At 39.7% G+C, this 27,514-nt stretch overlaps 1 protein-coding gene across 13 annotated transcripts in view; it reads left to right on the top strand.

The window, feature by feature from the left end:
• The first annotated feature begins 20,598 nt into the window (after positions 1 to 20,598).
• CLIP1 (CAP-Gly domain containing linker protein 1) overlaps positions 20,599 to 27,514 on the top strand; it is a 68,418-nt gene continuing 61,502 nt past the window's right edge. For all 13 annotated transcript variants that reach the window (XM_019538751.1, XM_019538745.1, XM_019538752.1 and 10 more), the window contains exons 1-2: positions 20,599 to 20,814; positions 21,652 to 22,220. In XM_019538751.1, the coding sequence (XP_019394296.1) occupies positions 20,721 to 20,814; positions 21,652 to 22,220 (663 nt within the window). In that variant the 5' untranslated portion in view covers positions 20,599 to 20,720. The remainder of the gene's footprint in view (positions 20,815 to 21,651; positions 22,221 to 27,514) is intronic.

Below are 27,514 nucleotides of genomic sequence, written 5' to 3'. Positions count from 1 at the left end.
ACACGCTGAGCAACAGGTTGGGTCCGCCGCCCCCTCAGCGCGCGGGGCCGAGGGACGGTCGTGGCCAGCCCCCCCCTCCCCACCCGGTCCGCTTCTTTTTTCCCCCCAAACCCAGGCTGAGGGGCTGGGAGGGGTCGGTTTGAAATGGCAGCCAGACAGTCTGCCTTTTTTTTGTGCCTCCGCTGAAGGGTTTCTTGGGCCGCGTCGCGCGGGAGGGTGACAGTCCGTGTGTGGGTCTGCATCTGTCTCTCCTACAGCACCAAAGGTTCGCCCCAGCCCTGGCTGACTGGTGTCAGCGCGGCCTTGCCCGTGCTTTTGTCTCGTGTTTTTGGTGGTTTTCTGGCTGGCCTCGCACACCTGCCTCGGGGCTGGGCTGGGGAGGTGGCTATGGGTGGCGGGGACACAAAATGTGCGCTCTCTTCATTGCCAGGTGTGAGGAGTCGGAGGGCTGGCCGGCAGGCCGGCCGCGTTGATGTAGTCGATGCGACAGGAAGTGCAGTAGTGTGACAGTCTCGTTTTGAAAGTGCTGTCAGGCTGACAGCACCCTTTTCTCCAAGGCTCGCTAAGTGCAGGTAGTTGGGACGAAGATGGGTAATGTCAAGAAACACACACACACGTATATACATATATATAGGATAGAATTGCATACATACATACTATACGCACGCACACATTAAACTGTAGGAGTCAGCCTGTTTTTGTTAAATCCCGCACGGCATCCCTGCATTGTGGGGGGGATGGGGGAGGTCTGCGATGCCCCGTCTGGTTGTTCCCTTCCCCATCAAGTGCCGGGTGGCTCTCTGCTGTGTGCCTCACCAGACCAGTTTTAGGTCCTGCTTCTGGAAATGCTTACTCATGGCCTCAAATTGCTACGTGCGAGTTGTTCTATTGCTGTCAATAGAACTACCCACTTAGTAAAGTTAAGGATGTGCATAAGGCTGCGTAGACTTGGTTTCTATTTATAAAAAAAGGCATGTTAACGAGCAGCTTCACTAAAGGTGACATTTTGTTTTAGTTCAACTTATTTTGTTCATTTCTGCTTAAACAGTCAAAGCATCTCAGGATTCATGTTTAGGCCCAGCTTCTCAGTGTTGCCAATTCTGCTGATTTTTATCAGGAGTCTTGTGATAGTTGGCACTTTTCCTTAGAGCCCTGGAGTGAGTTGACTATTTGTGAATATGAGTTTTTATGTATTTTGTTAAGGCATTCCTAGCCTTTAAGGTTTTGAGCAAAGCTTAAAGATGTGAACACCAAAAAGGTCTTTACGGCTTTATTTTGGGGGATAGGTTGATTATTTTTTTTAATGCTTGTGTTTGAGTCTTTTTGCTATAGAGTACAGGTGTTAAATACTTTAAGGGAACATTTTTACTTTTACAAACTTTAGGGGAAAGTGTACTTACAGGATCCTTAGAACCCTTTGATGTAGAGTTTGGGTATTAATTGGTGGCATGGAGGAGGGGAGAATCTCCTTTCCTGCCCAAATATTGATCTAGCCCAAGCTGTCTTCGGCTGTGACCATTGACAGTGTCCAATATCCAGGACAGCTTCTCTCTTAATGGTAGGTTACACTTGTTCAGCTATTTTAGTGGTTCCTCCTTTATTCTGTTAATTAGTCTAAGGTTTTCTTTGGTATTGATTATGAATACCTCATTTTAGATCTCCTTTCAGAAGAACTTGAGTCATCAGTCTTCCCTGTGGAACTGTTCCTGTTCTCCTTTTTTTTTTTTTCTGTCTTTGTCTGAAAGACTCTGGTCAAATGCTTTCCATATAACCCTAACTCAACTTTTCTGATGCATGAAAATGATAGGTATGCATGCTAAAAATGTTTTGGGATCCCAAAAATGTTTGGGTTTCTGTTATTTAATAATAGGTGTATGTATAATACTGGTTCTGATCTCATGCTCTGAGCTGTGCTTCAGTACTTAATGGAGTAATTGAGCCAGTCTGCCTCTCTTTATGAAATGTCCAAAGTCAATCTAGCAGACACTCTTATGCCAGCTGCAGCTTGAGGGTCTGGGAGGTAGTAAGGGAAGTGAGGGGGAAATGGTGGAATGTCTGCACCCTACATTTCTTCTACCTGCTGGCAAGCCTCAGTTAATAGCTTAAAGTTGTTATAATCTTTATTGCTTGCTCAGCAGTTCTTGATGTGTTTGGGGCTCTTCCGTACTGCTTGCTGGAGACAATTCAATTAAGAAATGATGGATGCTGAAGAGTCAGAGCTAGTTGGAGTATTATAGACTGTCTCTCTTAAATTTTCAGTTGAACTAGTTTAACCTTGTAGCTGAGCAGGTATTTTCTGAAGGGTGCTTTGCATCTATTGAAGGATGTCTCAAAGTTATCAAGAGGTGCCTCAAGTCTAAAAAGGTTGAGAACCACTTCCCTAGACTTGTGACATGGAATTGCTCGATTCTGCTTTGAAACTGGGTCAGGATTGCAGTTATTGCCTTAGCAGGGCTGCCTTATGTCCTGCACTTGCCAATTCTCTTCCTTCTGGGAGCAGTGATAATGCTGAGTACTAACTAAGTAGTTTCATTAAAGCAAATTACTTATTTAGAGTAAAAGCATGTAAGATCAGGGCTTGAATTACAGGGGACCTTGGTGGGGGTGAGCCCCCACTCCGTAAGAGATGAGAGCCCCTCTGTAAGATCTGAAAATCATAACCTTCTCTGATTTTATTAGTACATTGGGATGGGCAGCTCCCCCTCTTTTTTTGCAGACCTCTTCCCCCTCCAAGAGTCAAAGTGTAATTTGAACCCTGTGTAGAAAATGGCTTTTACATGATAAAATGCGCAAATGTCTGTCTTGCCCGGTGTCCGGACATCCTCCATAAGTAGCTCTTGATAAGTCCAAGTTTTCTGTAGACCCTTTTGAAAGCCCTATAGGCTGGTTGGCATAATACATTTCTTTAACTAAGAAATGTGATTTCTTCATAGAAATTCTTAGTGGGGCAAAACCGGGCCCGCATCTTGTTTGGAGACAGGCTATAGGATACTTGACATTGATATCCTCTTCCATTGTCTTGTAATTACCTGCTGACTGTTTGTTCAAAGGTGGTTTATCCAGGTCCCTTGTGCAGTTTCTGTGCTTTTTCCACTCCCCACCAGGGCCCAGTAAATTCAGTCAATACAAGCATATAACGAGCATGTAAATTATACAGTCCATCTCAGTTGCTAGCTTACATAGCAGCTCCATGATTATGACACCACTAATTTAAAAGACTAAGAAGGCTGAGAGCTAGGAAGAAGGCTGAGAGCTAGGAAGAAGGCTGAGAGCTAGGAAGGGAGGGAGTCTTATTTTGACAATATGAATTGACCTAACCACTTTCTGTGCCCCAGGACCAAAAATCTATCTGTGTTGTTTGCTGTGGCTTCCTTGTTTTAGTCCCTCACTTACAGTTACATCAGTTAGATGCCTGGGGACCTGGATGTCCTTGTTCAGACATGTTCTGTAGTTGAGAATAACGGGAAATGGTATTCTTGAAGCCAGTTCCCACCTTCTGTTTCTAAATCATTTTTTAATGTCTAATTTCTGTCAGAATTTCAGACTTTAAACAACTGAGAGATGCTCAGAGTGATGCAAGTCAGGTCTCTTCATGGACTGAATGTACTTATTAGCAAGGAGGATTAAGTTTGTTTTTCTTCCCAGGAGCCTACCAAACTCTGTAGGTAAACAAACCAGCCATGTGTGTAAGTGTACGAATATGCACACAGAGTTAAATGTAAGACTATAGCAAGTCCTCTCTTAGTGACTTGCAGGATTTTTCATTCTCTTTACTCTTCCCATAAGATTTCAGGAGGAAGTTAAGGGAGGTTGCTATTTAAAAATGGGTTGCAAATGGTTGTTAGCTTGTATATTAATGGGATCAAAGATCTTTCAGTTGGTTATGTTCTCTCTTCCCTTTGTTCTGTTGTTATCATTCTGCTCCTGGACTAGTATTTTATCATTAGGACTAAATGTTGAAAATAAATTGTTTTGGTAATTCCATCCCTGGTTATAGGTAGGAAAAGACGCCTGTTTTCTGCAGCGTAAAATACCTATGTGGAAGGCTGAGATGCTTTGCTGGAGTTCCTCTTGGAAAGAATAGCTAATTCTCATTGAAGGGCTAGTATGAATTGTTTTCTAGGTTGGAAACCAGGAAAAAGTTCTTAACAGTTTCTGACTGTCTGGATGGAGTGGAATGGACTGAGAAGGGACCCTGTAGCCTTTTAATAGATGATAGCAGCTATGGATTTTATAACATCTGTGGGGCCTTAAGTAACCAAGATTCTGCATTAACAACTGAAGCAGAGTGTTATAATTTACACCTTGCTTTCTGCAAATTTTAGCTTTTGAGCACTTATCAGTTCTTCCCCTTTTGTTAATTAAAGGTGGGAACTTTTCTCAAAATCTTAGCAGATTGTCTTCAAATAGCAACATAGCATGGCAAATAATTACTCATAATGTTGTTAGCTAGAAGCAATTTTTATCCCTTGCAGACTTCTTCAACTTTCAAATGTTTGATTATTAAAATGGGAGTGTCTGATTGTTTGTTTGTGGGTGTCCATGGGTGGGATTGGGCCTGCATGCCTGGATCTAAATTGCATTGCCTCCATCCAGCTCCTTATGCCAGGCCGAGGGCCCTGTACCACCCTGCACCTCAGATCCAGCATGCAGGGTTACAGCCAACAGGGTTCCCCATGGGCTGAATATGCACCATGGGCCAGATCTGCCTTGTGGACCAGGCCTTGAGCACCTGTGGTCTAAGCCTGTGGCCTGGTTGTTTAACTTTAAGATTTGTAGCGTCCTCTCAAGTGATCATAATAGTGTGAGATGCATGTTATACTTTAGTGTCCATAAACAGAGAATGATAGAAAATAAAGTTGAAAAGGGCGTTGAGGTCAGTTTATCTGTTCACTTGATCAACTATATCTAAACAGTTGCTGGCAAATATCTAACATATTCTTTAAAAATTCCAGTAATTGGGATTTCACAGACTTCTGAGTAATTATTCCCATGCTTAAACATTCTCGCCCTTTGAATGGTAATTGAAATATCCCTTCCTATAAGCTAAGTCCATTACTACTTGTGCTCTCTCCAGTGGTCACAAGGAATGGTTCCTCTTTGCAGTAACAGATTTGAAGGCTGTTACTGTGTCTCCCCTCTACATTCTCTTTGGACTAAAAATGTTCTTTCAAACTTTCCTCGTAGGTCATGCTTTCTAGACCTCCTATCACTTTTACTGCTCTAGATCCTCTACAACTGGTTTACATCTTTCTTAAACCAATACTAGATATAATACTCAAGATGAGGCTTTACCAGTGCTAAACAGAGTGGAAGGATTACTAAATGTGTCATGCATGTGGCATTCCTGTTTATACATCCCAAGATAGCATATGCTTTTTTCCAACAGTATGATTTGCTGCAGAAGTACTGACAAATCAGCAAATACCTACTTTGTATTTGTGCAGTTGATATTAGCAAAACGTAATTCCTTGCACTTGTTTTTATTGAATTGTCCTGTTTATTTTGGACTATTTCTCTACTTAAGATTATTATGAATTCTAATTCTCTCTTTCAAAGTTCTTGATTCCCTCCCAGCTTGGTATCTGCTGCAAATTTAGTAATTCATCATTTGAGTCATTATTAACAATATTGAATAATACCTCACCTGAGACAGAACCCCATTTAAAACACCCTCCAGTCTGAGAGGCAACCATCTTGTAAATGTAGAATGTTATTTTCAAGCCCATTTTTATAGTAGTTTAATCTAGTCTACATTTTCCTGGCTTATTTATGAGAAGTTAATTAGGCAGTGTCAAAAGCCTAATTTAAATCTGTTTTTCCCCTACCCACAAGACTTGTTACCCAGTTATCAGAAGAAATTCTGTTGACTGATTTATCCTGTGAGTGGTATTATTGTGTTCAAACATAACTCGTGTTATTAATCAGAGTGTGCAGTGTTTATGGAAGAACTTCTTAGCCAGATAGTGAAGATCTTTGATTTCTCTTTTAAAACAAATTGATATAATTTAGTCCAGTCTGTACACATATGAAGAACTCCATAGCAAATGCATCTTTCTCCAGTGATTATAACAGTATCTTTCAAAGGCAGTTCAGAGAAGCAGAAGACCAAATCAAATTTAATTTCATTTACATTAGCTAGACATAACTGTTATATTATCAGAGGTGCATTTATCCAGGAATAATCCCTAAAGAATGGATTTAACTTATCTTATAAAATGTGAATCGCTAGCAATGCTTTTCTGATCCAAGTCTTAGAAAGTAGCAAAAGAAATTTATGTCCTGTGCTCCAAGTAGGATGGATGTCTGTTTTTAGGCCAAGTATATTTCCCTAGCTGATGGTAGAAGTACTGTAGACCTGACTGGAATATATTTGAGTGCAGTTATGCTTAGAGAAGTGAGTTGGTCCATTGATAACTTCTCTTCACCAGTTCTGTTTCTTGTCTTTAAGAGAGCAGTTATCCTTAGTTTGCTGGTTAAATTTGAATCCAGATCCATACCCAATTTCTGTTTAGGTGCTTAAATAACTTTTAGGGGCCTAGACTTAGGTTTGTATTCTTTGCAGCCTTGCAGAGGACTGTTGAAGGGGAACGAGCTGGTTTCCTTTTTGCCTTATGCCCAATCAGCTAAATTGTTTACCAAGTTACAAATGCAAAATCTTTCCTGTTGAGCATGAAGTACAAAAAACTCAATCGTCTGACAGTCGTATACTCAGCTGAATGCTTGGTGCGGGTAGTTAGCAAAACATCTTGTAAACTGAGTAAATGTGATCTAGTGTCACTAAGAAACAAACCTGGGGCAGCATGATGCAGAGTATTTTACTGTTGCACGCATAGATATAGAAATATATAGGTAAGTAATGTGTGGAGATAGAGTCCATCTCCCCCCACCCTGCATTTCACAGCATATTCAAATAAGTATAAATTGTAAGACATTTGGGGTCATTCATAATACCAGATGGATTACCTGGGTCATTCATTGCTGTTTTCTTCTAGTTACTCCTGGTTAAATATGACTATCCAAATAAGGCCAAGCTGTATATGATACAGTCATAAATTCTCTGCATTTCAATTTAAGTAGTACCTAAAGATGTGTAGCCAAGGCTGTAGGTACCCCTAGTCCATTACTAACAATATAATTAAAATTTTAGCAACAATCAAATGAGGATTTAAAAGTAACCACTTCTGTAAAGGAGGTTGCATCACACAAGCTTTGTTCTTCCTGGTTTGTTTCTAGTTTCAACTTGTTACTGTTTCCATAAAGTTTTGCAGCTGAAAATGCATGCTGTATCTTGTGCGGAGCCTCGTGCTCTTCAAGTGCAGAAAAGCATCTAGTTGCCGTTGGGATATTGGTCTTTAATACATACGTACACATAGATTCTGGGGTGATTTCCTTTATTCAGAATTATTTATAATTAAATAGTAAATGTTAAAATTGTTCCTATGTAATCCAGTACACAAGTTAATATGAGGTAGGTGTGCAGTACCTCAGTAACATTAGGTCCCTGTAAACTGTATTAAGTTGGACACGTTAAATAACAAACAGTAAGCTTGCAGGTTTGCAAATCAAGAGTGCCAACCCCAAGCATCCAAAAAAAACTAAGGTTTTTAAGCAAATTCCTTTTATTAACTTTGCATTCTTGCTTATTTCATCTGTTGGGTTCAATTTTTCATACTTTCCTTTGCAGGCATGAGGGCTAGATACTTAGAAACAAGCTGCCAGGGTTTTAAGAAAAATGTCATGATGTTAGAGTTGGCAGCATAAGCACTTTGTGAGATGTTAAAGTGTTTTTTTTTCCCCATAACTTTTTGCTACCTTAAACAAAATAAATCACTTGCTTTTTTCCTACATATTATAGTTACTTTTCTCCAGTGTTTTTAGAGTTTTCTTTCAGACTCATGCTAGTCATAGCACTGTGGAGAAATACATATTTAACCAATTATGTAGTGAATTTTTATGGGTAGTTGATTAAATAAGATGTGTGCATAAAGTAGATACTATTCATGCATATTTCACAAAGAATCAGTATGATTAACAAAATTAACAGGCTGAAAGTGGTTTCTACTCTTAGAATTTAGAAATGTGTTGGCATGAAGAAACATGTGCCAAGGTATTTCATTTCTTAAACTGTTGGCTTAATTTTAATCTTAATATTTTAAAGAATTCATGCATGACCAATTATGGATGAATTTACATAAAATAATTGTCACCCGTAGCTAATTTTACAAGTACACTGCACATGAGAAGTGGTGCTCTAAGAGCAGGCATGAAGAGTTAAGGTGTATGCATATGCATGTAGATGTAATGTCTGTAGGAGACTGACGTGGAGTGCAGGTTTTAAGTCGATTCAGGCATTGTGCTGTTTCATGCTAGATAGTCCTCTTCCATATCTCTCTCTCCACACTCTCTGTTTCCACATGGAATCTACATTTAATTTTGTGGCTTAAGTCAGCCACAACACCATCAAAGAAGGTTCCTACCTTGAATTGTACAAGGCTCAAGGTCCCAGTTACTAGTAAAACAGTATCAGTGACAGTACTGCCCTTGAGAGAGTCTAGGAGTGGTTACAGTACTCTGCTCTGTTGGGTGTTGTCAGCTAAGTTTTTATAGCTCTATAATCTCTCTTCTTATAATTTCTTAAGGGGAATGACTAAATTCTTGGAACTTAAAGCAGTTGACTATAATAGCTATAAAATATCAACATGCTGAAATACGTATTTTGAATTTTAACAGCAGTTTATATGATCTGCTAGGTCAAAATGTGCATCTTGTAATGTGCCTTTGTAATCTGGCCTGCATTTTTCAAAACGCCTAGAGATTTTTCACGTTCTAACTTCTTGAGTGCCCAACTCAAGTTTCCTGAAGGAGATGGATTTTTTCAGAAAATGAGTGTCTTACCTCTGGAAGATTAAAGATTATTCAGATTGAACACCCAAAATTTGAGGCCCTCTGTTAGCAATCACTCATGAAAATTTAGGTTTCTAAAAATACTCTTCATCTCAAAATTTATCCTGCAAAATTCAAGAGCTGTAAGCATCCTTGGTATTAACAGTGATTGGTAAAACTTTACAAACGATTAAGTTGTTTTATCTAATTTAGGATTGTGTATTTTAAAGAACAAATCACAAGCTGATAGCAGGAAGAGAAATCACTTGCTTTGGCAATATAAGAGTATTTATTCTCTTGGACATTCTCTTCTGCTATCCTGTATTTTAAAATAAATCAAGTTACTATGGAAAAAGTAATGGCAGTGTTTTTCGTTTTCCTGTGGTTTCTCCCTCTTGTACAATGCATCTTCCTACAAAAACGGGGAGGAGAAAGTAGCGATCTGCAGCACCAAGTCCGGAGAGAAAACACTTTAATTAAAAATGTATGCCTTGTAAAATAAAGTGATGTCTCTGGATATTTAATACTTCTTAATATTGTGAGTTCCTAGTCTTAAGGCCACAAGGTTCATCTTTTATTACCTTGTAGGTTATGGCCAATTAAGGGAGATGCCTCGAAGTAGGAGTGTCAGACCCATTTGCAAAGGGTCAAATTGTATGTTTAATTCTGGTCTGAGAGATGGGATGCAAATTTAGAATTTAATTTTTCTCTTTGAACTCCAGCAGATTTCCCCCACAGATATTAATTAAAGGAAGGAGATTACAGGACTTTCTGTAGCAACTTAATGTTTGTGTTTCTTCACCATCACTTGTCAAGAAAATCAGATTCCTTTTAAGCCACTGATGTTTGAGTGCTCTCTCTAATTTGACCTTTCTTTCTCTCCCTCTTCCCCTATATTTGCAGGGCTCGCTGTGTTTCTTCTTACATTTGTTTTTCTTTGTAGCAGCTTCTGGTCCTTTCTTGAGGACATTGCGTCCCAACCCATCTTTCACATCCCATCCATTTAGGATGACCAGGAATACCATTGGGTACATGGCTCAACTCTTGTTTGTCTGCCACCCAGCCTAATGGGGCCCCAGTGCCAGCTAGAGCATGTGAACATTACCCTAATATAAATATTTATAGCAGTCTGTTTTAAAAAGATGCTGTTGTGGGTTTAAGGAGCTGACGTTCCAAGGAGATGATTGAGAATCTGGAGAGTTAACACTCAAAATTGTGTCATGTTGCGTGCAGGATCCTTGCAAGCTCGAGCAACATGGCTATGTTGTTTCATGAATCTATATTTAGAAGGCTTGCTCACGCTTATGATGAGGGTTAGAAACATTTTCTGTGAAAACTGAGGTTCTGGAGAGCTTACCTACATTACACAGACCGCAAAATTGCATCAAGGCAACTGGTGTACGCTTCGCCGGCCAGATCTTTTTAAGTGTAATTTTCTTTCTTTTTTGCATTTCTGTGGTGATGGGAGTGTGATGGACTACAATGTTCAGTACATTCATAGGTTGGGAATTGCATTTTGGTCATGTGTGGATGCATCCTATGCTGTTGTCTTCAAATGCAATTTATTTGTGCAGGTGAGGTTTTTGGGTAAATGTAATATCTTTTATTAAACCAACTGAGTTGTTGGGAAAAAGTTCTTTATGAGCTTTCAGGCACAAGCACCGTTCTTCATGTATAAGGAGACTGCTGTTGTTCTGAGATCTCCAAAGAATGAAAGAAGCTAAAAGTGTGGCAGAAGGTCGGTGAGAATGTAAATGGGTGGAAATTAGGAAAACAAGGGGTAGAGAAGGGAGGGTGGGGTGGAACCAACAAGGAAATAGTGGGTGAAGGAATGCCAAAGGTAAGCAAAGGAGACTGGGATGTAATTGAGTTCTCCAAGGTAGAAAAGAGGCAGTGTGTGGAAAAAAGTAAATAGCTGGAAATTAGTAAGACAAAGGGTAGAGAGGAGGGAAAGAAGGGTGGGGTATAAATGGTAAGGGCAGGCAGGTACCTGGTGAATCAGATATCAGGCAGGTTGTAATGTCATAAATCCAATGTCTATATTGAGTTCATGGTTTTTTGTATCCAGCAGACAGATACAGGTACCTATGGGGTTCCCAGCTGGTAACATCACAGACCCAGAGTTTCTTCTTAGCTTTTGTTCAATTTCAGTGGAACGTGTTGTTTCTGTAATGCTGAAACAATGCACAGCATGTGACGGTAGCCACCTTAAACTTTCTGCTTGTTTCTTTATATGTTATTTGGCTCAACATACTGTGTGTTCCTATTTAAGATTATTTTGCAGGGTAGCCAAAGGAAATGGAGAAAGGAGAGTATAAAAATCAAAGAAGCAAGTTAGTTCTTGTATCATTTTAGGTATCAGAAGCAGAATATTATGTCAGGCCCCAGAGAAAAAAATTAAGTGTACAACTGTTTAAGTCAGTTTTTGCAAAGGAAAACATTTCCATGTGTCCTAAGCTCCACTAGGAGATGGTAAGGGGAAAAGAAGGTGCTGCCCCTTTAACATATGGCTGCACTTCTAACTGTAAAGATACATTTTTGGTAAATTTTATTGCTGTTGCTGGCTTGGTATATTGAGTAACATAGAGTTCCCTGGACTTAAGTATACAAGGGATTGTGTTACTTTTGGCCAGATTGAAGGCCTATATATTGAAGAAAACAAATGACACAGCAGATATATAAGCCATGACTGCAGAGAACAGGATTAAAATATGAATGAGCACCCTAAGCCAAGAAATTCAATATTAGAATGTTCTTGCATCCTGTCTACATTAAGTTTAACGACTTCTTTGAAAATTATTCATGGAAGCTACCTATGCAAAACCAAAATGCAACGTTCTCCGTGTTTGATATAAGTTGGTAGAAATAAGAGCTTTATACCTCTCCAGACAGAAGATAGATGACTACATTACTAAAAAGATTGGTGATGTGATGCTGCTGTTAGCTCATGTAAGTAGAAACCTTGTTTGCTGGTAGCTTGGCCCCTTGGTTTGGAAGAAAAGGAGGACTCAGTAAGCACTGGAGACAAAAGTCCTCTTCCTCTTGTAGCAAAGGAGATTTATATTTCTCTCGGCCCCTGCATCCTTTTGTTTTTGTTCCAGCACATCATGCTTTGGCAGAAACAAAAGAAAACTTTCTGATTTAGGTTAATTCAGTCTCTTTCCCAGGGAGAAAAGTCTACCAACTATTATGTTTTCAGCACTCTTGCTACCTTCAAATTTCCCCACAGATTATATCTTCCATTTTATTGTATTTCTTCACAGGTTGCTGATAATCTCAGTCTCTAATATAGTGAGCACTGTAGAAAACCAGCACAGATATTTACAAAAGTTAATTATCCCTCCAGGAATTCTTTTCCTTGTTTAAAAATAAGAAATGCTAGCGTGAAGAATGTAGCAGAACACTGACCTGTAGTTTGCACTGATTTTTGTTTTTGTTTTTTCCCCCTCATTTTTAAGGTACAAAATAATCAACATAAAAGCCAGTATGCATCCTCTGCAAATTCATGTATTTGTTATAGATTTTAAAATCTATAGTAGTGGATGCACAGAAAGCTTTTCTGCTAATATAATCTTTTTCAGAGAAACATGAAAAATTCTCCCTTTGGTCAGTTAAGCTCTGTCTTTGGAGAACCTCAGCAATAAATGCTGTTTTCTTTTCCAAAATTACATATATTTAACAGCCAAATATTTCAGATTTCAACCAGCCACTGTTCTTCTTGTAAGATGGGAATGGAAAGGCTAATGTGACTCTTAAACTGGAGGGGATAAGGCATCTGTTAAAGTGAAGGTGGCATTGGTACCATTCTGTGAAGAGTTCTTGCAGGCATTCTGGCAGCCAGTCTCCTTATTTATGACATCAGATCCAATGAGGTCACAATATAGAGAGAAAAATCCTATGAATGCGTTCTTAACTTCTGTATTGCCTATGGCTGCACCCTAAGAGCCCAAGTTCAGGGGTTCTCTGCTTGCCAAAGTTGACGTTGTTACATGCTATACAACCATCTGTACCTTTTGGTTGCTGTTCTGGGCATTAGTCTTGTGACTAGCGAGTACGCAGAACTTGGCAGGTAAAAGAAGGAAGATCAGATTTTCATTTCTTTATCAATACACTTGTAATATTCAGTGCTACATGTTTAGTTAATTTGGCACCATTTCAAAATGACAGCTCACTTTTTACCTGCTCACAACCATTGTGTTTACTTCTTAATGGTTAAAAAGATACCGCAAATCTGAAGTTTCAACTCCTAAAATGTGACACCCACAGGAGAGTGACTGAAATAACAGTCTGAAAAGCAGTCATATTTAGCTGATGTCTCTTGAAGAGAAGAATGTAGATTAAAATGTACAGTATTTGTTTTGGCTGTATCGGCTGAACCCTAACCCTCTGTATGTAGCTTGTCCTCTTAATTTGGAATGAGATACACCATAGTTTGGGCCTGTTGAGAGTGTCATTGGCTTCAAGGAGCTTTTGCACAGATGTAGGCGTCTGTCCTAATGGGTCAGTTGCTGGATTGGAGGGATAGATTGTAGATCCTATGGAGAGGAATTATATCTCCATCAGTATTTGGGTGTTGCTGGAATACACTGATAAAAATATCAACTGTTTTTTACTGCAGAATTTCTTTTATTTAATAGCTCTTTGCAACACTAAAAAAGTAAATCTTTTTAATATTTAAGGAAAAATAGTCAGAATCTGACTTCTATTTCAAAATAGTTTGCTTTAAGTATGTTATTTAGTAAAGTTTTTAAGTAGGATATCTAATGAAATGGAGCTGTGTAATGCAGCAAGAGCATCCATAAGGAGGCCGATCAAGTGACAGATCTCATCTTCCCTTGCCCTAGCTATTAGTAGAGAAATACTAGTCTCCAGCAAAGGGTTGATTTAGTTAGACAAATAGGGTGCAGTTTCTGTTCCCTGAAAGTTTCGTGTATTCTGCTGTTCATTGAATATTATAGAGGAAACCATAAGAACAAAATTTAAATGGTTTTGAGTTTGTAATAATAATATGGTTTATGTTATAACTGTGTGTGTCATAATTACTCTGAATGCTAAAATTAAAAGGCAGATTTCCTGCTTCAAGCGTATTCTAGCAGGTCTCTCTCAACTAATTCTCATGTAGGGAAGCATTTGGAATAAAACTATTACATGGCAACTAAACTGCCCCACAATTATTTATTCAGCTTCCTTTATGCAGGGGTACCAGTCAAAGGCTATGAGAAATGGGGAATCCAAAAGTTTGAGTTGTACTGTTTGACAGATTATTACCAACATCCTCCAGTCCCTTCCCATCTCTGTGACCACCCATGAAGCTTGCACCTTCCCCAGAGTGGTAGTGTTGCCAGGACATTCCTATGGAGAAATGTCACACAAAACCACAGCCTTTTGTTTAAGACTCTCTCTCGCACCCCCCCTGCCTGCCCCAGGACCTGTTTTTGCTCCTCTTTTGGGAATTTAAATGTCTCCTTTAAGGTGGAATACCTTGCCAGAGATTTCAGGTTGGACCCCAGCTGTCCTAGGTTGCTACTGGTGGGCGAAGTGTTGAGCTATTAGAACTGAAAAGAACTGTATTAGACTCATCTGAGTTTATCAGTGAAAAGGTCTCTGCTTTGCTAGTGTCTTGAGCTGTTGCTTTTCAGCTGAATGGTTCTGTGCTATAATATGAAGTCACTCTCACTCGTGATCTGTAGTTCTGAGTGCATACTCTGAACTAAGGTAAAAGTGACTCAGTCCCTAATCTCTGGTGCTGTTTGTTGGTTCAAACACAATCTAGTGGGCTCAGTTAATATTGCAGGTGGAGCAAGCCACAATGGGAAACCTTGTCCGCTTTAGGGTGTTTATGGCTTGGGAGAGGCTTTACAGTATACTATGGATATGATCTTTCCTTCTGACTTGCCTTAAAAACAGAAGCTGGAGTGTACCAGTTTAAACTAAAAAGTGTGGTGTCTTGCATCTAGCAGACCGGTGAGCAAAGGACTGAATGGCTGCTTTGAATGGCAGGCAATGATTTAATGTTGGAGATCTGCAAATAAGCGTGCTGGGGGAATACAGCCCTAAAATAACGTGTCCACTAGTACATTAATTTCAATTTTGTAATTAAAAAAAGGGAGGGAGGGTTAATAATGACTGCTTAACTCTATCCACGTGCTTTCACCTGCTTAATTCCTGAGTAAACATTTTGGGGTTTTTTGTATCAGTGAAATGGGCTCCCTAGAGTTCTTGGGCACATTTTTCCTGAAGAGATTTTTCTCCAGTACAGGTTAAAAAGCTGACTAGTCGTGCTGCTTTTAGCCTTGATTTAATTAACAGTGCAGATTATCTGACACTTAGTGCATTTGCATTATTTCAATAGAAAATACCACTATTTGTTCACCAGGAAGGCAAAGTAGAATTTATTTTGCCGGTGTGAGTAGGAACTTAATACCATGAAGTAGGTATCAGGATAACTCTGTGAAGCTTGTCTGATACTTCAGTCTTGATTGGTCAGGTGAGGAATAGCTTCAGTCTGTGGAAAAGTGTTCCTTAATCTTCCTACCATACATGGTATGGGCTTCCTGCTTTGTTAATTGTTCCCTTGGGAGGAAAGCAGTGAACAGCACCACAGCATTTACCATTGTGCCAACTATTGAGTAAGTGTCTTGGGAAGCTTTTTCATGCGAGGGAGGGGAGGAGAGCAAGGAATGTCTTTGTCTCTCCCTTGAAGGGAGGAATTCTTCCTGAAGTTAAGGAGACAAGGAAGGTATTAAAAATATGCCTTTCTGAATGAAGAAATGAAATGTCCCAGACAATGAAAAGCTACAGAGTTCCAATCAACATCTGTCAGCATTAGAAAACTACAAATAGGGCTTTTTGCATTTTGACTCTTTCTACAGAATTGCCTGGTGTCTTGAAATGGTTGTCAAGGTCAGATGTTGAATTTCATGTAACATGGCTATGCATGCACACATGCATGTGTACACATAGCCTACTGTAAGTAGCTTGTATGTTTCTTTAATAACTGATCTTGAAAATAATTTCAAGACTGATCACACAAGTCATGTAAATCTGACCCTGGGGAGAAGAATGTACCCTTTTCAGCTCACTTAACTCCATCAGAGTTTAAAAAGCTGGTTTTGGAAGGAAATAATTTTTTTTTTGTTTGTTTCCTGAAGAGATTTCTCTTTTACTGGGACAACTGATATATACTATAGCGTATGGTGGAGAGGTTTGTTGTAAGTTTTCAGTCTGGATAGGCCAAAATTTAAAAACTCCAACAGCAGAACATACTTTTTAAAATGGAGTTGATGACAGAAGCACAAACCAACAAAGGAAAGGAACTTGGGTAGTAGAGTAAGTCATTCAGCTTGTTCATAATTGCTGAGCCATGCAGTTCCCTCCTTGGTGGCCATGTGCAGTTCCTGTAATCCACTGCTGGACTACGTAGTGAAGAGCAGTGTACAGTGAGGAACTGTAACAGAAATAGAGCTTTCAGAGATGAGCAACCAAATTATTAGAAGTTTCATGTGTGAACAGAGTGGGAAAAATTAGTGGCTTTTAAGGGCTTTTAGATGTGATGTGAGATGATCTGTTAGATGATAAATGATATAGAGAAGGTAATTGGGAACACCTGGTTTATTTTTCTTTGTACAAGAAGAGGGAAGCAGTTAATGCAAATTGAAAGCAGTAAATTTAAAATAGATTCAGGGAATTTGTTTGTTTGTTTGTTTTAATACAACACAGTTAATCTGTAGGACTTGAAGCCACAGATTTTTTTTTTTTGTATTGAGTTGAAAGAGTTTAGTAGGTTTCCAAGAAAGAGTGATGTTGGTAATGACAATTTCAGTAAGGAATGGAGGTGGGGGGGGGAAAACCCCCATGGTTTAGGATGAGTCAGTTTCTAACTTGGTTTGTGGGAAGCAACTCTCCTTGGGTGCAGGTTGTTCCATGGTTGTCATTGCACTTAGAATCAAGTTAGACAGAAAAGTTAGTTCAGGTATGGCATTTTGTGTGTTTCTGCCTTCCTCTTGAATCTTTCTTTATTGTAACTTGGACTTGCAACGTTAAATGGCAGAATCAGATAAAGTGAAACTAAACAAAATACTAAACTACACTAGTACTTTTAGGTCTGTGCAGGTAGCATTGTTGTCTTTGTCCTGCTTATTTTCTTCCAGGTTAACCTGTGGCATGCAGTTATTGAACGCCTCAAGAAAAGTCAGTATACTGCATCAAGATCTGACCAGGAGGATGGTCAGAACAAGCTACCTAGAGAAGTTATGAAATCCTCCATCCTTGGAAATTTTCAAGAGCAGGTTGGACAGATACTTGACTAGGATGGTTTAATTGAGTTGATTCTGTCCTTGAGCATGGGGCTGGACTAGATGACCTTGTGAAGTCACTTCCAGCCCTATTTTCTATGATCCTAAGACCTGGTATCTCAAATCTGTGAATGTCACAGATCTTGACATTTTGTCCTTCTCTTGTGTTCATCCCATGATATCAAAGTCCTTGTGACCTTTTTCGGAGGACTATATAAGGTTATCTTTCCACTTAATTGCTGTTAATAAGAGATGGGTTGAGTACAAATTACTTTCCAAGTTGAGTTTCTCGGTTAAGTACTGTCCAACCGTACATCTTTTCTTTGTCCCTTCTGTGGGATTTTAGCAAGATCCAGAGATGCTTTTTATGTAGCAGAATCTTGATGGAGATATATAGATCTTCCAAAAAATATCTTGAAACCCGCGGGAGAAGACAAATGTAGGCAGAAAAGCCTATGAACTACTTTATTATTCTGAGCCTGGGAATGAACTGAAGTAGTGAACTCTGATTTTTAAAGTGCTCATTTTTAGTGAAGCATCAACATCCTTCACTTTGGGTTCAATGCTAAGCTGTGTGTGTTCTCTCTCTGTGGCCCATCCTATGTGAGAATTGGCCACATGGCAGGAGCCTATAAAAATTCACTTCTGCGGCTGGGATTAATGAGGATTTTTGCAATTGTAATTTGAAACTATTTGAAGAGCAAGTGTTTTGTTGCCCTGCATAATGCAGTGTATAAGTGTATTGTTAAAGCTGGCTACAACTAATCAGGGATGCATTAAGCTACGTGTGTTTACTTGGATAACAATAACTGTCTTTGAGTAAGTTAAATGAGCCTGTTTCCTAATTGTTCACAGTTGTATAGACATCTTTAGATGAGTCAGTTGTATGATGGGTAATTTAAAAATAGATTTAGAATCTTTCTTGATTTAGTATGAGAAGAGCTAAATTAGGTTTAAATTATTTCCAAGTCTTTTTAGAGCTTGATGAGATATTGAGAACTGTTTGAATTTTTTTTTAAGTAATCTTGCATGAAATTCAGCAGCACACCCTGTCTTTCTGGAACATTTTGTCTTTTGAATTCCACATCCAGTTAGTTCCATAATGTCAGCATAACAGGATCCTGCATCTTGGATCTTGCCAAAGTTTCTTTGTGGTTTAATGATGTGGACAGCCTGCATCGCTTATCTCCCAGGCAGAATAGATATGTGATGGAGAAAGGGGCACACAGCATCCCTGGCTGGCATGGCAAGAGAACAACAAACTGGAGCTGCAGAGGAGGGAGGAAGACATGAGAATAGCATGGGGAAAATGTAGATACTTGGACCCTGGCATGGGGGGAGAAAAAGGGGAATGGAGCCTCTTGTGAGTGTGTCTGGAATTCACACAGCACTTTGCCAATGGAGGGAAATAAATCTGCTGCTGGCACAGAGAGGAATATGGGACAGGTTCTGATGGGGTGGGGGGGACCAGGGATCTCAGCCCCGACATGAAGGAGAGAGGGTGGAGTAGTTAGAGTACAAGGATCCCTGGGGTATGCAGTCCCCTGGCCTGTACAAGCCACAGAAAGGGCACACTTCGGTGACTTACTCCTTTGAACCAAGCCTTTCTGTTCTTTCACAGTTCCATCTGTATTTTTGTCAGCACTCTCTCTCTGCTTTGATTTCAGAGAGCTCTCTTCTGTTGATGCATATGAAAGCTCCTATTTTAAAATTAATGGGAGATGTGACTGTGCCTCTCTCAATGAATGGACCCTGGAGAGTCTTTTCATTAGTCCTAACTCTAACAAATGGGTAGGAGGCATGCTACTGGGAACAGGCTCAGTAGGGAAAGGTTCACCCCACAGTCTGCACTCCATTACTTTTTGTGGCTTCAGAATATTCTTATTTATGTGCATAATCTGAATGGTAGGCGAACGGCAAGCAGAAGCGGTGGTAATTGCAGTTGAAAGTGCAAGGTTTTCACAGATTGTGTGGAACTTTGAATTTGGTAGTGCTGACCTTGAAATAGTAAAAGAGTGCTTCACGTATTAAGTCCATGAGGCAGCATAACTGATACTTTTTGTTTCACAGTGAATTGATTTCTTTCTTCCTTTTTTAAGCAAATCTAGCCTGCTGTCCATTAATAATACATGAAGAGTAACATTTACATCGGGAGGTAGAAGGCATTGATGGTTCTCCTTCCTTAGCCTTTGTTACCATAGAATAGACATCTCTCCTTTATTATTTGCTTTTCTTCTCTGCTTTTAGAGTTTATAGTGTGCAAGACTTTAAGGCATGGATGCTTGTAGCATTTGTACCGAGAGAGTTTTTAGCAAGTGCACACATGCACAGGCTGGACCCAAGACGCTATGTAAACGGCAGGGTCAAGACCTGCCTTTCGGTTCCTGCTTGTCATGTTCAGAGAAAACAGTTGAGCAAGCACAGTGCAATTTCTACATGCCTAAATTTCTTTTGTCCTTTTCAGGCTTTGGTTTAGCTTCCTAACATGAATGTTTCCCCCTTTAAATAACCATTGTGATTGCTCTGTCATGGCCTTTGTAAAATGTAGGAAATATTCAGGATGTAGTAGGTGCAGAAATGTGTGTAGTTTTAGAAGGAAAGAAAATGGCCAAAAGCTTGGGTTTCAATTCCAGCATAGCTGTACAAAACAGATTCAAAGGCTTTTGTAATAAGGAGGACGATGCCTTCTCCTGGAGCAAAACTCTCATGGCGTGCCTGCATGAAAAGCCTATAGCTGGCTTCCAAGTCAGAGCTGCTGTCTACCCTAGCAACCTAGAAAGAAATCCCTCCTCTGAACTCTGATTCAGAGGGTTGGAGCTGGGGCACTATTTGGGGACTGTATAATGAGCTAATGAGTCTTGTGATCCTAAATAAGGGATTCTCAAAGAATTAAGGTAGGTGTTTACTTATTAGCTGTCATCTAACTGTCTGCTGATCCATCTTTAGCTTTAAAATTCAAATACAATTTTAAAAGGGCTCTGTTTGTTCTAATAGCTCCAGGATTTTTGCTATCTTGCTGTTAGCCTTCTTGCTCATCTAAATTTGCTTTTGCTGAGCTGTTGCAACACTTGAAAAATATGTGACTTCACACTGTTGACTGCACAGAATGATTGTATCCATGTGTAGTGTTGTTAGTAATGCTGTTAAAGGCTTTGTTTTTCCTTCTTAAAATAGCCCTTTGGTTTAAAGTTCAAGATGAACAGAGCAGTGTTTTAATGCCATGAGATCTCTTAATGTTTTTGCTGCAGACTTGAGACCTCTCTTATTAGGAAACAGGCATCTAAAATGTGAGAATTGCCTGTCTATCCCTGGTACAAACTGGAGGAATGAGTTTTTATTGCAGTGCTGGGATACAAAATTTATGTAAGCCAGTTTCTTTCTCAATCTCCTGTTCTGTAGGAGTTATATTTATCTTGTCTCTGACATTTTCTATACAGGTTTAACCTAAAGGCAGACAATATAAAAGTACATATTGCATCCATGTGTGGGAAAAGATAGTTACTACAGACAAAGGGAATAGACATTGACAGCACAAGGAAGATGAGTATGTTGAAACCAAGTGGACTGAAGGCTCCTACTAAGATCAGCAAGCCTGGAAGTACATTACTAAAGGCGTCTGCAGCTGCTGTGCCTGGTAATGATAATCAGCATTTCAATATATTTTTTAATCATGTTCTCAAAAAGTAATCTGAAGGTTGTGATTGTATGTAAATCTACTTCTGCTCATAAGTCTTGTCTAACTAAATTGGTATGTGCGATATGCAGTAACATTTGGATTTACAAATAGAACATAATTTACTTTGAAAGAAGAGATGCTTTAAAAAAGCTATAATGTTCAAAGCACTGTACAGTTTAGGAAAAAGCATTTTGATCTCAATATTTCCAGATGTAAAAACTGTGAGCTATCATTTGTAAGCAACAAATGAAGTCTAGTGGGAAGGTAGATAACATGCTTACATACATATTATCAGTTGTACGTTACTTGGAAGCATACATTTGCCAGTACAGCAAACTGGTCTTAGCAGTTACTGAAATAACTGTAGGCGTTTTGAACTCAGCGGACAGAATGTTCTGAAAGATCAAAAATGTATCGGCAATACTATGACACTAAATGTACGAACTAGGACACAAAGCAGAAAGGCTTTAAGACAAAGGTGTAGTCATTATAAGTAGCAGTTGCTGCCTGACTGCCTTGTCAGGAAACCCCACTAAACTGAGAAGATGTTTATTCTGCCCCTGGGTTGGGCTGGTATTGTGAGATTAGGTATAAAGGAGTTTGTTGTTAATTCCTTAAATTAGTTAAGAAATTGTGCACCATGATTACAGTATATTCAATAGTAAGAGAATACCAGGTTGCTTTCTCTTTTTAGAATGATACTTTACTAAATGTTCATCAAGTGGAAACTGTGTAATGTTGGGCTTTAGCTATGTTTCTTCACTGATAATATTTCCTTTTTATGTTTGACTCCAGCTCCTGAAGAAAAAGCAGCACCTAGTGAAAAGTCATCCAGCATACCCGCTGCAGAGGCACACGAAGAGTTTGTGGATGACTTCAGGGTTGGGGAGCGTGTTTGGGTCAATGGAAACAAACCTGGCTTTATTCAGTTTCTTGGTGAAACACAGTTTGCTCCAGGACAGTGGGCAGGAATCGTTTTAGATGAACCAATTGGTAAAAATGATGGTTCTGTGGCTGGAGTTCGGTATTTCCAATGTGAACCCTTAAGAGGAATATTTACAAGGCCATCTAAGCTGACCAGAAAAGTGGTGGCAGAAGATGAAGCCAATGGTACGCAGACAGCTCATGCATCTAGAGCTACTTCTCCAACCTCTACATCAGCCGCTAGTGTGGTATCTTCTTCTGCACCAGCTCCTCCTACAGGAATTCCCCATAAAACTTCTCCACCTGCTGCTAAGGAACACTCGACTCCTTCCCCAGTGAGCAACCTTTCAAAAACTGCAAGTGAATCTATATCAAACCTCTCTGAAACTGGATCTGTGAAGAAAGGGGAAAGAGAACTAAAAATCGGGGATCGAGTTTTGGTAAGGCTCTTCCTACATTATTTAGTTTCTACCTAATGCAGTATATCTTCTGATGATCTAAAAATCATATGGACTGCAATTTAAACTATAACACTCTTCAGAGGTGAGATTTCTGCTCTGGGAAATAAGAATAATAGTGTACATAGCTGCACAGGTTGGTGTCTGATTTTTTTGCTGTCCTGAATCAGACCCTCACTGCTAAAAACTAACGGATAGTCATTTCACTGTGCGGACATTTTTGCCCCATGCTAAGAGTGGAATTAAGCTAGTGTAGACTAATAAAACTGACAGATGTGTGTATATATACCCCTGTATGACTTACTCTGATGTGTATGCCAGTATAAATTATATTGGGATCAGAAATGGACAGATGTATAGCTATCCCAAGGTAGCTTATGTGTTGGCTATTGTATTATCTTTCTGCTAAATGACAGCTGAACCATTGTTTAGTAGACTTTTTTTTTAGCAATAGTACAGCATAGATAAAGTTATTCTAGGTGGGGTTTCTGTGCATCAGCTATATTAGTAGTGGTGTTGGCATTACTGTTATTAATATTGCAGTGTAATCTCAGTTACACAATGTAAATCCTCAGTCTCTGACTCCCCTCTGATTTGTCTACACTGAGCCTAGGGCTTTGTCAAGAAGCATATTTTGCCTGCTCAGTGAACAACACCAATGCCCCAAAATTAGCCATGTGAGAGCATCTTTGAGGGTGCACCCCAGTGCTGTGTGCTCTCAGGTATGCTTTGTGGTGTGCACTTAAAGCCACTCTAAACGATCTGACCTGATCCCAGGTTTTGGAACATATCTGAGCAGGACATGTTCCTCACCTCAGAGGTGGTTCTGCACTTGATATGGTCAGTGTCCCCATGGGAATTAATGCAGAGTACTTGTACACTCTGCAGAATGAGCTAGGAGTGAATTCAGTCCTTTTGCCATGCAGATTAGCCATGGTGGAGAACAAGAAGCTGTTTGGCAAAAGTGCAATCAAGGAAAAGCTGCCAATGTTTAGTAAAACCCTTAATTGTGCTTTAACAACCTATTTATAGCTTATAATCTTGCCCTAATTCTAAGAATTGCAATCATGCTAAATACAAATGGCAAAATTGCCAGGTTTCCAGCCAGTCTTTCCTTTCCTCATTGAAGGTTCAGCATCTCCAGCCGTTTTTCCCGCAGTAGAGTGCTTAATGATTCCTATTAGTAGTGCTGGGCAGCAACAGAAGCAGTCTCCTAATACCAGTGATCACCGGGGGATTACATGTTCTGGTGCTTACGTGACTTTTTGAATGCACTTCATAAGCTTTGGAATCCAAATCTTTTCTATCAAGTATAATAGTAATTTTTAAGATAGTTGTGGTCCCTTGAGAGTAGAACTTTTTAAAAGCTTTAAAATTCTACCTGCTTAGTTTTGGTCTCTAGTTGGTAGGCTGCAGTAGAACATGGCCCCTTTCATTAACCTCTTTGGTGAATCTGTGCCATTCTCCTATTAGCACATGTTTGGAAAGACTGCTCAGCTGCTGCACGTGAGCCCTGAACTGTTTATGGGTAGGCCTCCAAAATTAAGCATTCACCTTTTTTACAGGACGTTTTACAAAATCTAAGGAACTAAGCTGAATATTTAAAATAAAACCAAAATGATAGGTGAAGGGTAAATATCACCACATTTATAGTCATTTTACCATAGGTTAGATTTGGGGTTTGGTCAGTCATTTGTTTAAATAAATAACTTGAGCAATAGACTCTTAGAGCAGGAAGTTTAGATTTACTTTACCATAACTTTCGTGTTTAGAATGGATATTGTACCTTATTCTCTGTAATACTTTAAATTTCTATTTGCGAAGATGGGGAAGGAGAACATCCGGAGTGGGCAGGATTGCTTCTGGAATAGAGAGCCTCTCAGAATAAACTGTGACCGTTCCTTACAGAAAATGTCATGCGTATTTACTCCTTTGTCCGCATGGACACCCATGCGGTGTCTGTGGCTTGACACCCTGGGGTACTACTGACAAAGTATTATTGCATGCATTGAGTAAACCATGGTCCGCTTCAAAGCTTACTCATGTTTAAAAAGAAATAGGAACTTTTTTGTCTCCTATCTTTAAAAAAACAAAACAAAACAATGTATGGGTGGAAGAGGACTTGGGCAGTTCTCCATAAAGAATATCTGCTTGCTAGTCAGAGTTATTTATACACTCGCTGTGTGGAGTTGGTGTTTATAAAACTCTTCACCTGAGGAGCTTATGTTCTAATTAGATTGGCAGCAAAGAACCTTTTATCTTCACATGAGATTTAGGTGGGATGGTAGTATTTTGAAGACGAGGGTTAATGTGTTTGCACTTCATGGAGGGGAGAGAGGTGCATTTTTGAAAGAGGGATTTGACAGGTGGGAGTAACTGCTTTGCACATTAGAATAGGGAGGGGTGTCTGAGTATGAAGCCAGTGTGAACAAAAGGTGCAAAGGAGATTTGAAAGGAAGTGAGTGATGTTTAGTTTTACTGGTGGACTGAAGCTGAGATGGGTCTCTTCTGCTATGGCAAAGAAAACAATCAGTCCCTTCTTCTTTTCCCACCCTGCTCCCCATGTCCTGCACCTATCACTTTACGATCTTATTGTAAACCTTATCCTGCCTTTTCTCCTTAAGAATGCCAGCCCATTCCTTGCCCACCTATTAATCCATTTCTTTCTTAAGAATATTTGTGAGTTCTGTGCTGCCTATGCACAGGCAGGAAATTTCTTATCAGATTCTGTATAACCACTACCTTACTTTGCCCTTCTCCAGATATTTCCTTTTGATGCCTCCCTACCATTGTCCCTGCTGAATGCCACAGTCTGATAATGATTACTCCAGTGCTTAGCAGAGTGCTGTTTATTATGCAAAACATGCCCATTGCTTCATCCTCCTTGCTCCTTCATTTGCCTTTCATACTCCTGTTGCCTCACCCTACTTCGTGATTAAATTTGCCAGGCAATGTCTTTTTGCACAATGCCCAGCATTATGGGGTCCTATTCTTTGATGGGAACACTAGACTAGCTGTAATCCAAATAAGCTACAGACATTAAGTAGTCAGGGTTTACCTCCCCATTGCTGTTTTTCAACCCTTTGAGTTTTGGAGAAATGAACCTCACAGCTTGCATTTTGAGTGTGGGGATGTGCACATCTTCAAAACAAAACAGCATAAAATGGAGAGCCTAAAACTAACTTCCTGGGCGAATTTGGTGTGCTCTCTTGTAGATGTTACCCCCAAACAAGACTTCTAATTTAAATCTCCAGACTTGATTTCTTGAGGACAAAAATCAGCAAACCCAACTGAAGACTGCAGCTGTGTCCATTTTTAAAAGCAATTTTTTTTCCTAGTCAGTCTATTCCAGACTCTCGTTGTCTGAACACTGGAGATCAGTCTTCAGAATTATCCATCAGAACTAGTTTCTAGGAAGGACCAGGCCATCACCTACTATAATTTGTCTGAATATTCAGTCTCTATTGGGCAATATAAATGTGGCCGGACCACTCCGGAGTATTGCTGTCGTCCACATTGACAGCTTTTCTGCGCTGTTTCTTACACAGTATAACACTGCAGGTGTCATAGTTTGTTCTTTTGTCACCTCACTACAGGATGGTGATTTCTCCTCCAGGGGATGGCATAATCTCTTAGCCTGTGGGATGCATGTGGTATTCTATAGTTTGATGCTAACACAAATACTTAAAACTGCAATACAGGCTGCATTCTTCTCTGTTGCTGCCAGTCGGGCCACCAGCTGTTGAAAATCTGTGTAAATGTGCTAATAATAGCAATGACCTAGTGAAGATGATTGTTACGTCCCATTCCAATTCTCAGAGGAGAACCCAATTCAAACTGCAGCACAAAAATGGTAAGCTTTCAAGTATACAGAACTATAATCCCCTGGAGCTGTCTAGTTTCTTTTCAGACAGTTGCTCATTTGGGAGTCCTCATTAGGTACTTTATAAGGAAATCCAGTTCTGAGGCAAATTCAAAATGGAGAGAGGTTTTTATGCTTCATCCTTGTTTTGGTGGCTTTTATTATTATTTTTGTATGCATGTGTTTGTGTCATTTTTCAAGCTGAACTTCATAATGCTATACGTTGTTATATGCACATAGTCTCAAATAATTCTGCTGGGAAATACAGAAAGAGGCAGTTAGCTATGTTAGGCTGAAGGGAGGCCGGGTGTCTTATAAGGTCTGTAAGACTAACTCTATAAGGTACCACCCTGCTTGCCTTCTGTAAAGCAAACATAGGTAGTGTTGTTCAACAAGTTTCCAATATGCATTGGTCCCTGATGATAATTTTAGACCCAAAGACAAAGCCCTAAAGGAGTGTCTTACTTAAGATTCTGTTAAGAGTGATGATAGATGCAAGGTAAGCCTTGGGGACATTTGTTTGGTTTTAGTGCTTGTGGGAAGAGAAGAAATGCAACTGTAACAACCAAATTGTATTGTGAGGCCATCACTCAGCACTGTTGATGTTGCAAAATCATCTGGGAAGACCTCATGGCGAGGTGATGTGAACCAGTGTCACACCTGAGTGAACAAGGCATGTAAGAGGCAGAGCTCTTTGCTAAAATGCAGACTTATTTTTCAGTGGGAGGAAAACATCTTGTCCCTAAAGGTCTTGCATATAAAAACTTTGATGAATATTGAGGCAGGCAGACAGTGCTCCAGGGCATGTGGTATCTCAGCCAAATGGTATTCTCATGCATAGTGAAGGCTGTAGGAAAATCTCCAGGATGTATTTGCTTTCACCAGTCAACAGTTTTTCCATCTTTTAGCTGAGGCAGATGGACTTCAGATCACTAATGCTAGAAGCAACCACTACAACTAGAAAATAGTTTATTATTTTTCTCCCCTTTTTAGCACTAAATATGTAGAATAACTAAGAAATCAAACTTGTGGTTCCTTAGGACTTGCCTGCACTGGGACTGCAAGGACCGCTAAAGTGAATCAGCCAAGGGGTGAAGTCAGTGCACATAAATTAAAGCCTGTTCTATCCCTGAGTGGATGCTTCCTTTCAGAGTAAATTGGCCTTGGATCATTGTAATTTACTCCTCAGAAGAGGGAGGATTCAGTTACAGCAGTAGATAAGATCACTGATGTAACTGAAATACCTTCTCGTTCCTGATAAACCAGGATTGAAGGGAGCCAGACCCAGTGAGACTGTCTAGCTACCTGGTTGATTTAAAGTGTATTTGTGATTAATGTTTTAAATGTTTTCTAGCAAAAAGATATGTTGCAGCTTATTAGTATATGGAAATGTGTTAAAGGCACCACTTTATTT

This window comes from Crocodylus porosus, unplaced genomic scaffold (genome assembly GCF_001723895.1).
Source record: "Crocodylus porosus isolate Cpor-Errol unplaced genomic scaffold, CroPor_comp1, whole genome shotgun sequence".
Lineage (NCBI taxonomy): Eukaryota > Metazoa > Chordata > Crocodylia > Crocodylidae > Crocodylus > Crocodylus porosus.
This window is presented reverse-complemented; position numbering and strand designations above follow the sequence as displayed.